This window comes from Oculina patagonica, unplaced genomic scaffold (assembly GCF_052425735.1).
Source record: "Oculina patagonica isolate OP01 unplaced genomic scaffold, crgOcupat unplaced122, whole genome shotgun sequence".
In the NCBI taxonomy this organism is placed as follows: domain Eukaryota; kingdom Metazoa; phylum Cnidaria; class Anthozoa; order Scleractinia; family Oculinidae; genus Oculina; species Oculina patagonica.
In genome coordinates, this window is record NW_027557216.1 from 1 (window position 1) to 14,613 (window position 14,613).

A 14,613-nucleotide genomic window follows, 5' to 3' on the forward strand; every position below is an offset into this window, starting at 1 on the left:
CTTGTTACTCATTTTTTAAATTGGCATATAATTTGTGTTTGTAGTGTTTTTAACATAGATTTTTATATAAGATAGACAGGGGCGAAATGTGTATTGGGGGCTTTAATCTTTTTTTTATTTAAGTCTTTAAGCGATTTCAATTACATCGGTTTCTTATAGGTATTTATATATATGAATTATTATTTTTTTATAAGTACATTATTGTTGATATACTATAATGATAACTATTTATGTAAAGCGCATTAGATCATATATGCATGGATTTTGCGCTATAGAAATAATAAAGTTATGTTATGTTATGATTGTTACTTGCAAATACAGTTGAACCTTGCTAATTCCGTTAATTCGAACTAAAACCCGTTTCCCTTGGATTTGCCCTTCAGCCATTTACTATCGGCTATTTCGAACTCCCGCTATTTCGAACTATTTTTTGTTTCCCCTGACGGTTCGAAATAACGGCCTTCAACTGTAATTCACATACAGACATTTCATTTCCAAAATGTTTCACAAGAAATATCTTGCTTAATCTGGAGAACTTGAAGAGAAAATTACCTCTCAATCACAATGGGAAATTAAAATAATTTAAAGTTAAGAAAATCAAGTGATTCTCTTCATTTATTTTAATTGTGAAATTTCACTTCTGATAATTTATAGGAGGCAAAAAGACCAGTTTTACTGTAACTGCGGTTGAAGCTATGTAATTTTCCATATCTGCCAAGTATTTAAATTTCTATTTTACTCCAAGCCTTAGAGGAATTCAAAAGTTTATTCTTTATGGTGCCTTAACCTATTGAATCTGTTTTTGTTTTATGGCAGCTGGGATCTTTGCGCAGTCGACTAGATGAGAGAGAAGATCTTTTAAAACAGAAGGAGAAGAAACTACTCTCGGTATCTTCAGAACACTCCGAGAATTCATTCGCTGTGGAGAACCTACAGAGTGTACTTAGTACCAAAGAAAGGCAGATTACCAGTCTTAAACAAAAGGTAAGGCAAGGTTAGAAGAAAGCAGCAGAATACCATTCTCAGATTCGAGTACCAGACCAGACCAACACTCAGGGTCTTAAAATAACTGAGGAGAATATCTGCAAATGGTAAGATATTCTAGATTTTCTCAGATAAGGACGATAAACCGTAGGCCCCGTCTCCTGCATCTCCCGTGTCGCAGTCAGCAGGGGAGGTAATCGTAAAGAGTAGGTCACGGAGTTCCCGGTGTTAATGTCTGGTCTTTGCCCATTGTACTGTGCGTAGTGTTGAAATGGTCAAAAATAAAATTATTAACTATCGAGCTTCTCTTCAATTCCGATGGTAAATAAAGTGATAATGATGATGATGACGGTCATATACTTGCCTATGTGTCTTCTCTAGCTCTGTTACTTAGTGTTTTGCCTTTCTTTTTTTCTTTTTTAACCAGTGTGAATGTCTTGAGAGAGATCTGCAAGAGAAAGATTCCTCCATTTCAACCATCAAAGCTCAACTGATTTCTCTAAAGGCTGAATATGCTGGCTCATCTAGTACCATCTCCAATCTGGAGGCGACAGTCCGAGACAAGGACAGACATATAGAGATGTTACAGGGTCGAAGGCAGCGTGATGGAGCAGAGAGTGAAGAGGAAGTCAACAGCGTCAAACGAGCTCATGACAAGCTGGAAGCGAGGGTGGCCTCTCTGTCCCTGTCTCTGAGAGAGCAACTTGCTGACAAAGATGTATGTGTGGTTACCTCTGCTAGTCCTAAACTTTAAACTTTTCACTCCTGATACAGTCAAACCTCTTGTAAGCAGACACCCTTAGGAGCTGAAAAAGTGTCTGCTTAGAAGAGGTATCTGCTTATGGGAGATTAAAATAACCTTTACCTTAAATTTTTGGCGTGTCGTTTTATTGTATTTTTATTAGGCTTTTTAAATGTAAATAGTTCATGAAAATTCTTTAATGTAATTTAATTAAAATGCAGGGTCCCTATGGAGACCATCCTTAGAGCTAAATGGGCCACCCAGTGTAAATAAAGTTTTACTTTACTTTATTTTACTTTACTTTATGTCGACATACATGTACTAGCCTAGAAACCAATTCCAAATATTTCCTGTTTCTACACAGAAGAGAGAAATAACGTTTATATCGGGTACTAATATCAGTGCGTTATTTTACTTATTTTCCCCCTATAGGAAGATATTGCTAGCCTAGAGCAACAGATTACGTCGTTGAAGACATCGTTACAAGACAAAACCGTTAAACTGGCGTCCTCTCAAGAAACAGTAAAACGGCTCGAGGAACAAATAGAACAGGTTTGTTTGTTATTTGAAAACTGTAGTGTCTGATGTGTAGCTGTGCGAAACATCCTGCAGTCCAGAATCACGTTGCAACTCAAACATGTAGTATACAGCCAGAACTGCTGGCCTGCCTCCTATCTCCTTTGCCTGAACTGTCAGTTGTCCCACTCCCTCAACCCAACTCCCGGGCGAGAGTTAAATGACGGGGATGATCGAAGGATTTTTTGAGGGTTGAAATTTTCGATTCCGGGATTTTTTTGGGTTGGAAAATTTGGCAAGTATTTTTTTGGGTGACTTGATTTAGATAGGGGATTTTTTTGGGTATTAAAAACGAACTAAAGTGCCTTGGCGCGGCCTTGGCGTTTTTATGGTATGATGAATAAACAAAACAAGCGTTCTTTGTGTTATGTTATTGCTTCTCCTGGCAATTTAGGGGTAATTTGACAAGGGATTTTTGGGGGGTTATTTTTGGTCCAGGGATTTTTTGGGGTAATGTCGGTAGACTTAGGGATTTTTTTGGGTCCTGAGTTTTGCCTCCATTCGATCATCCCCGTCATTTACAAGCCGGAGTACCCCCCCTGGGCTATTGCCTTTGGTTTACGCGAAAACCAAAAAAAATAGGAGATTCGGCACGCAGATTAAACGACTCCCTTCGTCGGAGCAAAAAGGGCTAAAGAAGGGTTTCCGCTGTCAAATTAAGCAAAGAAAATGTATGGAAGGCTTGTGTTAGCGTAAAATGTTGAATGATTTAACACGCGAGTCTTCCAAACAAAAAGCCATTAAAATGTGTGCCCGTTCAGCTTTCCAAATTAGCCAGGGCGGTTAATTTGAAAACTTTAATCGGCTTCAAATTGATAATAAATAGCTAGTTCAGTACAAACAAAACACAATAAAAAACAAACTAATAAGAAACTTGCCTTTACGTTTTTTAATCTTCAGAAGAGTAGCAAGGAAGAACATGTGTCATCTGATCTGACCAGTAAAAGACTTGAAATCTCCAAGCTGGAAAAGGACATCAGAAAGCAACAAACAGAGCTTAGAAGCAAAGAGGGCGAGGTGAAGAAACTACAAGAAGAGCTGAAAGAACAGAATTGGAAACTCCAACAGATGGCAGATGATTGTGAAGTTAAAGATCATAAAATTGACGAGCTTGAAAAGTGAGTTAAACCGTTTGTTAGTTTGTTTGTTCGCTAGTTTTTTTTGTTCGTTCGGTTCTCTGTTTGCCCTTTCGGGCGCTCAGTCGCTCGCTCGTTCGTTTATTATTCCTTCGTTCGTTCGTTCGTCTGCCCATTCGGTTGGTAGGTCGTTCGTTCGTTTGTCCATTCGTTTGTTCGTATGTCCTTCGGTCGCTCGCTCGTTCGTATGTTCGTTCGTTCGTTCGTCTGTCCATTCGGTCGGTCGGTCGGTCGGTCGGTCGTTTGTTCATTCGTTCGTTCGTTCGTCCGTCTATCCATTCGGTCGGTCGGTCGGTCATTCGTTCGTTTGTTCATTCATTCGTTCGTCTGTCCATTCGGTCATTCGCTTCAACGGTCGTTATTTGTTTTAGTAAAACCGAGTTGAAACGAAAAGTGAGGAAATTTGAAAATGCCACTTATGTGCATAAAATCTCTTTTGTGAAATTATTTGCCATTTCTCACAGTGTTGATGATTTGTTTTCAGGCAGCTTAGAGAGCAGAGCAAGAAGTTGGTTGGTGTTAAGAGAAATCAACAACTAGAGAGAGAAAGACAAGCTCAGCTATTGAATGAAGTCAAGAAATCGGAGGATCAGAATGATGAGACAACTGAATATTTCCAGGTAATAAGATAACCTGTATAAACTTTTTCGGAAACAATTCGATTTGTAGCCATTTGCCTAAATTGTGCATCTTTCAGACTGACCGTGCGTGACTTCCCCCCTCCCATTGATATTCAACAACGATAGAAGGCTAATAAATGAAAGGAACCTGGGAACACAGTGATCAGTTTAAACCAACCGACATTTCACTCTATCACCCCAGAAGCGCAGTGGCCTAATGGTTAGTGCGCCGGACCGGATCGAGCGGTCCGGGTTCGAGCCCTGGCCGGGGTCACTGTGTTGTGTTCTTGGGCAAAACATTTTACTCTCATAGTGCCGGCGAATCAATGCTGGGGGCAATCCTGCAATGGACAAGCATCCCATCCAGGAAGGAGTAGAAATACTCCTAGTTGCTTAATGCTACAGAAACTGGGATAAGCTCCGGCGGTATGGGCCACTTGACCTCGACGCACATTTTACCTTTTGCCTTTTATTGTCCAACAGAGTGAGTTACAAAAAAAGACGAGCGCATTGCAGTCTTGGAAGAAGCCCTCACTGAAAGCGTATCCATCGCCGCTGAACGGGAAGAACTGCTGGCTCAACAGGCTCACAACGCCGAGACAGCGACACATCGTGTGGAGGACATGGAGGCGGAAATTGAAAGAGTCCGAATAGAGACCGCTGTCACCAACACCAAGAACGCGTCATTGGTCCTCGCTTTAAACGAAAACGATATTATCATGTCGTACTACAAGTCTGAAAGACACGGAATGATAGAACAGTTACTAGAAATGAGGTAACGATGGTTTTTGTCTACTTGCCGCTTGTAAATTTTCTTTGTGTCTAGTTTTAAGCTACTATTTCGATAATTATTAGGATTTCGCAGATTTTGGTCTAAACTGTTCTGACATTAGTGGTAGGCAACTTAACCCACGGAAAAACATTATCTTTGAATATCTAAAGGAAGATATAACCTTAATTTGCGGGTAAAAATCAAGCTACGGCTATAAATAACGATTTTTTTTTTTGAAGAACTGCGGAAACAACTTGAAAAGTAAAGCCTTAACTTTTCAAGTTGCAATCCACTTCCATCCTAGCCATTCGAGCCATCCGCAGCCAAAGACGCTTGTTAACAGTTTCAGTGCTCTAATATAGCAATTTTTAATAAAAATGGAACATTATTTTAAGTTTCCTACGACACAAATATATATTTTGGCTGTTCAAAAATCTGTGTTAAAATCCGTGGCAAAGCCTCTTTAATACATCAATTAACGAACCTGAAACTATTAGTTCAAAGTGTTTCTTCCGACGAGGACAGTTTGGGGTGGATTACATGGTGTAGAGTATACCAAATAAGTTAGAGCCCTCTTCGCTGTGTTTTAGTTCAATGTTTGTAACTTTTCCCCTTTCCGACCTTTCCGGTAGTGGCCTAGCACCTAATTATCAGGACACAGATGCTGTCTTTACTTCAATCCTCAAACAATTCCCCGTTTCAAGCAAGTTCAACATCGACTCATTATTTTACAGAAGTCGTCTTGCTGTGCATATCAGCGTTGGCTAGTGAAAGGAGCGCTAGACTGCAAATCTCAAACTTTTACTCAGACGTTCTCAAAGTCCGTTTTATTTTTGTTCAGTTTCAAGTTTACGTTGCTATAACTAACAGTGCACCCTTTTTTGATATGAAGTCTTAAAACCACGTTATATTTTTAAACCTTTTCAGGCAAAACGCGCTACTTGCCACGATCTCGGAGAAAGACGCAAACATCGCTTTACTCGAGTTATCCCCCACAGCTGGCAGTGACGCCGAGGTGCGAAAGTTCAAAGCAGAGAAAGACAAGCTTGTTAACGAGCTCAAAGAACAGGTAATTTAACTGAACATTAATGCATCAGGCAGACTACAGAGAGATTTATAGCCTGTGTACAGCCGTCCTTCCCCGCTCAAAAAAGTCGCGGAGCGGATCGGCTGTACACAGGCCAAGAGATTTATAAAAACAAACTTAGTTTGTGTTTTTCTTGCAGACGCAGAAGCGAATGACGCTACTATCAAACGAAGAAAACAAAGAAATTTCTCTCTCGTCGGAGCTCTCGCAAGCTTCTACAGAAAAGGTAAATGAATTAACGGCGCGCAGAAAAAGTATTTTGGCCTTTTTGTCTCTGTGCGTGTAATGTAGAGGCGATATGAGCTCGAGCTAACGAACATACTTTTTCGCGTGTTTGGTCGTTGTATTTTGTCACCTTTATTAACGACCTTTGTGTTCGAAAGAAGATTGCGGTTTACTTTCAGATTCTATAAGCGCCGCTTTATGCTTCTTACGAAAGCTATTAATAAGTTTTTTGCACAAATCTGTCTTCTAGCAAATGGCTGGGCTTAAACTGACCTTGTTCTGAACTTATGTCTGGACTTGTTCTCTTGCAATTGCTTATCTTAAGAGCGTACTTTCTCTTTTTTTATACTGGAACGTTAAATTTTGCTTGGTTAGAGAATACCTCATGTTAACAACAAACAAGAAATAGCTACAAAAGTTTCTTTAGAAAGAAAAGACGGTTTTGATGCGCTCATTGAATCATCTCTTGAGACCGTTTAAAAGGATTAAAAAATCCTAATGAACACGTGACAGCTTGTTATCGTAAAATAATTTTCTCACGCTCTTGCCCAATCAGACCAATCAGAAAGCCTCTGATAAAACCTGGATAGTGTAATCCGGTTTTACACAGCGGTTAGTTCTGGAGATTAGGTCCAGCATGTAGCCGCTTAACCTTGGAAGGATTCTGGCGAAAAGGTCATGCAATGATTGATCTTGTCAAAGTTTTCAATTCTTTCGTACAAGTGACCTGACTGGGGCTTTAGAACTCAACTTAAATCGATGTCAAGAATATTGCCCTTTTTTTTCTAAATGCACTTCAAAAACGGCGAGATGAAAGATGAATTACGAACGTGCTGACTTGCATTCTTGTAAGTCACTCAAGGTTAAAGGAGCTACATCACGGAGATTTCACAGATTTTTGGTCAAAACTGTTGGGAAATTAGTGGTAGGCAACTAATTCCATAAAAAACATTATCTTTGCAAGCTACGGCTATAAATATCGATTTTTTTAAAGACGCATGGAAACAACTTGAAAACGTTAGCCTAACTTTTTCAAGTTGCAATCCATTTCCATCCGAGCCATCTGCAGCCAAAGATGTTCGTTAATAATTTCAGTGCTCTAATATAGCAATTTTTAATAAAAATAGACAATTATTTTTAGGTTTCCTGCGACACAAATGTGAATTTTGGCTGTTCAAAAATCTGGTTAAATCCGTGTTTCGAAAAATTAAAGGTTCGAGGAATCGGAATTTCGCTACAGTAAAAACCCGCGTGTAAGAACCCACTTTTTTCAGAGTTTAGCAAAACAGGTTCTTGTATTATGGGGTACTTATTGACAGTTTAGGCTAAGCAAGTTCTTAATCAGGTTCTTAATTTCTACAGAGTAGACATTGTTGTTGATTATCAGAAAATAGTATAAAATCTGGTCTGTTCTTCATTATAAATATTTATTAATGCACCCATGTTGCCAAAAGTCCAACAACATACTGTATATACCCCAGTAACATCACCTTTCTGGTTTTTGGTAAAAAAATATACAAATTAAATTTATAGTTAAACCCTACATATAAGAACCTGTAGGAATTTGTTTGGCTAAACAGGTTCTTATATTTTGGGGTATTATAAAAGCAAATTTCTGCCAGAAGGTTCTTAAATTCCTAGGTTCTTACACGCGGGTTTTTACTGTATACTAAAGAGAAAGTGATGCTACTGACAGCCTGGGATAGTGTCTTTAAATACTCTCTGACCATTGTATGGGGTTTATTTGTCCAGATTGTGGCGCATTTCCAATAAGAAAACAAGCTAAAGGCATCGGCGCCACTACTTATATTTGATAACAGCTCCGCGCTTACAGCGACGTGTGTGGGAAAACTACACGTCAGTTTTAAATCGGGTGCACTTGGAAGTCATTTAGCACCTATTGTATTGCCGGGATTTTTGTGCTAATCCTGTCTGTTGATAGACTCAGCTCAAATGTTATCACAGTTCTTTTGTTTAAAATGACGAGCGAACTAGGTATCAAGGTCGTTGCACTCACACAGTGACGCAGGTGCCTCGCTTGCATGTCACTTTCCACATAACCCGATTACAGTTGTGATTTTATAAGCGCTATTGGTCAGATAAAACTTGCGCTATACATAGGTCAACAACAAACATTAGCGTCGTCTTGATTGTCACTCAGGATACCGCAGTATAGCCCCTTTAATTAATTAGTGAAATTTTCGTTAACAACTGTTTGTTAATGTTTCAGTTATACGTAAAAAGCTCCGCTTACATTACAAGCCCGGTTTCACGTAACAAACAAACGTGGTAACGGCTATTTTTCAGGAAGTTGACCGGACATTTCCTCGTAAATAACGAATTGGGGTATAACGAATTCCCGCTTGTAATTCACGGGCTAAAAGGGATTGAGTGTCTCCGAGAGTTGACGAAAATTGAACTCTTATTAACTGTGATTTGTTCGTGGCTAAACAAGGATGATAGTTGACAAAAATTACTCAATGCGCAAACGAAACCCTCGTGGTCTCTCACTAAAATATGAATTGATTCATATTCGATAAGCCTTAACTGAGAGTTGACAAAAATCCACGAGAGTTTGCGAGAGCTTCAGGCCGAACGAGACAGAGAGGTCAAACTCTCGGCTACTATTAACCTACTTTGGCTCAGGCTTATCAAACATAGTTTCAATCCAACAGCGGCGTTTATAGTAAAACTCAATCAAAACAAGTCATTTTGTGCGTTGCCACCGATAGCGAAGTACATGTAGACACAGCGGCGATAGACCACCTTACATTTGGTTTGTGGAGATTAGCGATTTTGGTGAAACAATGTACAGTTTTTCGTGATTATTTATAGTCGTTTTGCTGAAACACGTCCTTGTTTCGAAAGAGAATAATGTTTTTGTTTTATGTTATGAGTTTTATTTTTAATCAGAACCTAAACCGCTTAATCCTTCTTTTAACACGTTCTTTATATCAGGAATTTTCCGTGATATCTGCGTCAAAACTTTTGTACTCTGGGGCTTGTTTATGAAATCTTTATTGCTGAACTGAGCGTGTTTTTCAAATGGCACAAAAAATTCTGAAAAAATACTGCAAAACCAAGTACCGACTTGCGTTGGAAGGTAGAGTAAATCTGATCTCTGGCAAGTTCTTGGATAGTTTGCTTTATTTGTAGAACTTTTGAAGTACAATTGTACATTGTACGTCAACATGGCGGAGGCATATAATTTGATTTCTTTCCCAAGAAAACATAATTCTGTAGAGTAATCTGGGCGTCGACTATCTGACGTACTGTTTATAATCCGTCTTCTTTGGTTTTGTATTTGATACATCTAAAATGTTTTCAACATGGGTGGGAATGTTCTATGATCTGGTTTGAGGGACCAAAACCTTGAATGAACAAAACTCATCCAAACTCTCATGATTTTATGCGAGACTTTTCTGTCGAGAGGTTTGTTCAAGACTGACAATAAATCGCAAACGCAGATAGGGAATCTTCGCGAATAGGGGATTTGCCAAGGATTTTACTCCGATTTTAAAAGATTTATCCTTAAATAGTAGAGAAATTGGAACAATAGGTTGTCCTTGAGATCCGGAGAATTAGCATTGACGAAGATTTGGACGGGATATCAAGTTCTCAGTTTCGAGCTGAGAAGAATCACGGAAAACTCGCCCTTTGCAAAGATTGATTCGTTACTCTTTCTCAGGCATCTACGTTCGTTGTGTTGCGTAGAGGTTATGATTGCTTCATTTCAAGCGTCCAAATGTTTGTGTCAAGAGCCTTAATCATTTATCCGTGATGTCAACATTAAAATCTCCTTACGCGTCTCTTGATCTTTATTGCCGTAGCTGTTGGGAGAATTTGAGAATTTGTCAGACTATTTGCTTTGGAGATAGGCTACTATTTAAATAAAGACCGATTTAGAGTCCATTATGCGTTCATCAGTGTTCAACAGGTCGGTTTCTTTGTGAAATCAAACTGATCGGATGAAATCTGTGTTGAAGCAGATTTTCGTCAGCCGATAGATTTTGGTCGTGGGGTATATAGTTCGATCTATCTAAGCTCTTACTGCGCGTTTTTAAAGACTATAACTGTTCTTTTTAATGGTGTACTTTAACAGTGTTAGAAAACTAGTGTGACCATTTAAATAAAAGCTATTAAGTAGTACTTTCACGTGGTACTGTTCATGGTTGTGTACAAGGTGGTTTTAACTTTTAAGTCTGGATGAAACTCTAGTGTGAGACCATTCCAATGAAAGCTATTAAGTAATACTTCCATGTGGTACTGTTTTGTATGCTGTACACGGTGGTTCTAACTTTTAAGTCTGGATGAACCCAAGTGCGTTACTATTCAAATGAAAGCTGTTGAGCAGGTCGTTCATGTGCTACTGTTTGTTATGCTGTGTCATGTAGTTTTAACTTAAACGTTTGTGGATGAAACCCTAACGTGTTACCATTCAAATGAAAGCTACTGAACAGTACTTTCAGATTGTACTGTTTATTAAGCTGTACATTCTTCATGTGTTTTAATTTTTGTCTTTGTTATTATTTCTATGTAGATAACAGAGGCTGTAACGCTTATACAGGACAGTATGGATAAACTACAGCATTACGGAGAAGAACTGACGGAGATTTGTGACAAACACTTCCCTGATGTTAAGAAAAGAATTCCCAAGCTTAAACGGCGAGAAATAAACAGCATAGAGAAGCTAAAAAATGCCAGTCAAAAACAGGTAAGGGTTTTGCAAGTGATTGGTCATATTCATGCTAGCTGCATGAGCTGTCTATAGTAAGTGACGAGCAAACTGTTAACATTTCTTAGAAATCCATCCGAAACTCAATTTAAATTTATATTGTCCCTAGTTTAGTTAATTTTGTTTTCATTTAAGCACGAGATCGTGTTTGCGTATTTCGCGGCAAGTGAAGTTTTTGTTTTTTTGTCACGTTGTTCTAATACTAAACTACCATTCACACGAAAGTACGCATTGCGGACCTAGCTTTAGTGTAGTAACAATGTGATTACGTCATGGAACTATGCTGACCAAGATCCGACCACCATGGGCTCAGTTAATTATTGGAAATAGCACTTCAAATGGTGCTTTTCCATCTTTTCCATTTTCTTTTTACTTTGCCAGATACGTGGTTTAAACTCGAAAATCCACAAAACACACCAGATATAAATGTAAGATTGTGACTTGGTCAAATTAACAGTGCCAAAAACTGTAAAAAGGCTTTCTTATCTGTATATAAACAAGCTTACTTTGGCCGCTAAGCTGTCGTTCTTAGGGTCATATCACTAACATGTTAGAGCGAATGTCATACTCACCAAGTCTCAAAAAAACAAAAAAACAGAAGAATCTAACTTCTAGCTACTTCTGGATTAAAACCTTGAAAGGTGTCACACTCAGCGAAGCGACTTTGCATTTAACAAAGAAAGCTTTGTTTTCGTTTTAATTCAACTATACAGCGTATTTACGGTGGTGAGGTTCTGAGGGATTAAGTATGTGTAGTGTATATAACAAGAAAACAAAGAGGCCTTCTAGAACCTCTAAATAACTAATTGCCTCTAGCCATAGTTACTAACTATGCTCTAGCTAAAAACACACAAACAACGAAACTCTATCCAAACGAGTTTGGGCATGTAATACGTCAATTTTGTTGCTGTTTTTGAACAACGCTAATGCTCTTTGAAAGTAATAAAGAGTCTTTATAAAAGTTAATTGTTTGAAAAGGCCGGAAGAGCTCGGATAGAGCCGCAGACATTTTGCTTGTAACAGATAACGAAGATCGGATGTAAAGAATACACGTTCATTAATTATATCGTGGATTCACACCACGTCAGTTTATTTTGTCTTCGAACGTGGTGCAATTTTATCAGTAGTTACATTTTGCGGTGTGAACTGTGAAATCGACCTTCTCAAACTCATTAATAATTCATCAAGTTAAAACAAAGAAAATTATAACCGTGACGGTGGTTTGGAAACCCGATCTTAATTAGCATAGATTTTTACGATTTTATTTCTCCGTTTACTCCGTAGTTTTCCTTTCGATTGAGAAGATATATCAAACACTCGAGACAGTGTTTCATCGGCTATCCAAACACCTCGAATTTCGTCAAAAATACTCCGCTGCGCGTCGTATTTTCAACTCTCTTCTCGGTGTTTGGATACCTGATGAAACACTGCCTCTCGTGTTTGATATATTACTTAAACACGTTTCTACTCAAAAATGTCGTAAAGCCTTTCCGTTCTTCAGAGCTGATATTCTGCATGATTCTGGGCTTTACTGGATAATTTTTTAGCTCCATTATCTCACGTACACACATGTTGTTATAATGCTGACCATTTACAACCCCTTAACCTTAACCGCGCTGTTTCTCGCAATGTAGCTAATTTTAGCTGCGTGCGCAGTATGCCGAAAGAAAAAGGCTCGTTTGTTGGCGGTATGGCATTAACACTGGGTTATATTTGTTCTCTTGCAGTTGTTATCCGTGTTACAGACTTTGGAAAGCGACATGCAGGTCTTACAGGACAATGTGCACAAGCTACTAGAAGTGATCGAGGATTTCAGCTATACGTGACCTCTGAGCGTAATCTTCTTAGGCTAAGCTTAAGGGAGCCATGATTTCGCTACATGCTGTTAAACGCGTCTCCCAAGATGAACTCAACTTCCACTTGACCACTGTTAACTGATAATTAGTGCTTTTGGAAAAGTCCAGGACTTTCTGTAGTTGTTTCCTCTCAAGGAGGGTCCGTTTACTTTCTCGTGGTGTAAACACCGAGGATTTCTTGTTTAATCCCCTCAAGTCTATTGCCAGTGAAAAAAATCGCCTTCGATCAAAACCTACGATTAAGAAAACTTTGAAAGATAAAGGCTTTGTAAAATATCCCCCAAGGTGATCGATCCTTCCAGTAGATTCTAGTCCTTGCCTCTACCCCCGAAATCTACCGCACTAAGCTATCCCTCCTACACCCCCTTTAATTAAGCGTTGACGGACCTTTCGTTTTATAGCTGAGCTTTGGCAAAAAGAGGGCTGGGTTTTACTGAACCTTTTATCATGAGTAGTTATGAGCAAAAAAGGAACTTCGTGAAAAAAAGAGTGAGGAATGTTTTCGAACGCCACACGTTGATTGGTTGAACGAACTGGACAAAAAAGGTTTACTTGAGGGTTTCCAGAAATTTCTCAAGAACGAAGACATTAGGGTTTTTTCCTTTCTTTTCGTGCTGAGAATCATAACCTTAGTATCTGTTCGTACGCTGTCCAATAGTCATGATTTCTAATCTCGGTCTAGACAAGTCCATTTTTAGGAACACTGCTAATATTAACTACGATAAGCTTAACACTCTTTTCATTGAGACTGGACGGGACGAAAAGGCTTTTAAAGAGCTGACACCACAGTCTGCAATAGCTAAAAGGTGTTGCTTAGTCCTGGCGCTTCCGTCCTTGAAAACAATCTAATTTGTAGGAAGAACTAGTAGGTAGTGAACCTTCAGCCTAAACACCAAACAAGTTTGTCGGCTTGAGAAAAAAAAAAAATAGCCATAACAACGCCATCAGGTGCTATTTTGCTTGTAACGTGAAACTTATGTTTGTTTCAAGAACGAATACCTTTTGTTTTTTTGCTATGTTCATAATAATATTAGACACACATTCTCTATTGTCACCCAATGTACAGCTAATTTTAACCTATTTCTCTTTATCGGAACTAATTTGGCCGCGGAGAAACTTTTCAATTTGGAGTATTACCGCTTGTTTTCAAGACCACTTTTCAAGGACAAGCAGCCAGGGCTGTCCCGAAGAATTTTTCATGAAGGAATCTTGTCTTGACATCAACCAATCAAATTACAGTGTCGCCAGCTCGTCAAACCAGCTAATCCTGTTTTGGTTGGCGCGCACAGCAAGTGTTACCACGTCAAGTTTTTACGTCAAACGACTATCAATTAACTAAGTTTTAGCTGTTATTGACCTGCGGGGTAAAGATTAACTCTCCAATACGGTGTAGCTGAAGAGAAAACAAACATTCAAAGCTTGGGAAACTTATTCTAGAAACAAAGTATTATATAATATATTTTGTAATATAAAGATTTCTAAAATTAGTATTTTGATAACTATTATTGGTCGAGAGTTATTTCCATTACCAAGTAATGGAGTAGGAAACTCTCTTTTGAGTGAAACAGAGAACGAATAGGTCTTTTACAAGATGGGCTATTTTAGACTTTTTTAAAGTGACAGTTCTTGGGAATTAATAAATATAATAAAGATTAACCGTTTTAATTTTAGCCTTTTGGGATATGATATTCGATAGTGTGTCGGATGCTTTGATTTAATGAAGCTAAATTAAATTTGCCATGTCTTAGACAAAATCTCGCGTGGTTTTCTTCCCACAAAACGATCTCTCGGATGGCTGAGGCTATTTACTTATGCTTCTTAGAGACAGGATTTCTGTTCAAACCTGACCGTTTCTTGTGCAATAAGTGAGTTTTGCAAGG

General features: G+C 38.6%; 1 protein-coding gene across 1 annotated transcript; it reads left to right on the top strand.

The window, feature by feature from the left end:
- Window positions 1-816: 816 nt before the first annotated feature.
- Window positions 817-14,487, top strand: LOC144639718 (uncharacterized; the record flags this gene model as incomplete). Its single annotated transcript, XM_078499020.1, has 11 exons — window positions 817-984; window positions 1,412-1,702; window positions 2,159-2,278; window positions 3,203-3,420; window positions 3,923-4,058; window positions 4,136-4,142; window positions 4,548-4,833; window positions 5,758-5,899; window positions 6,057-6,143; window positions 10,683-10,856; window positions 12,605-14,487. Coding segments are annotated over 11 exons (1,728 nt in total), but the record flags the coding sequence as incomplete, so codon positions are not given.
- Between the last annotated feature and the right edge of the window lie 126 nt (window positions 14,488-14,613).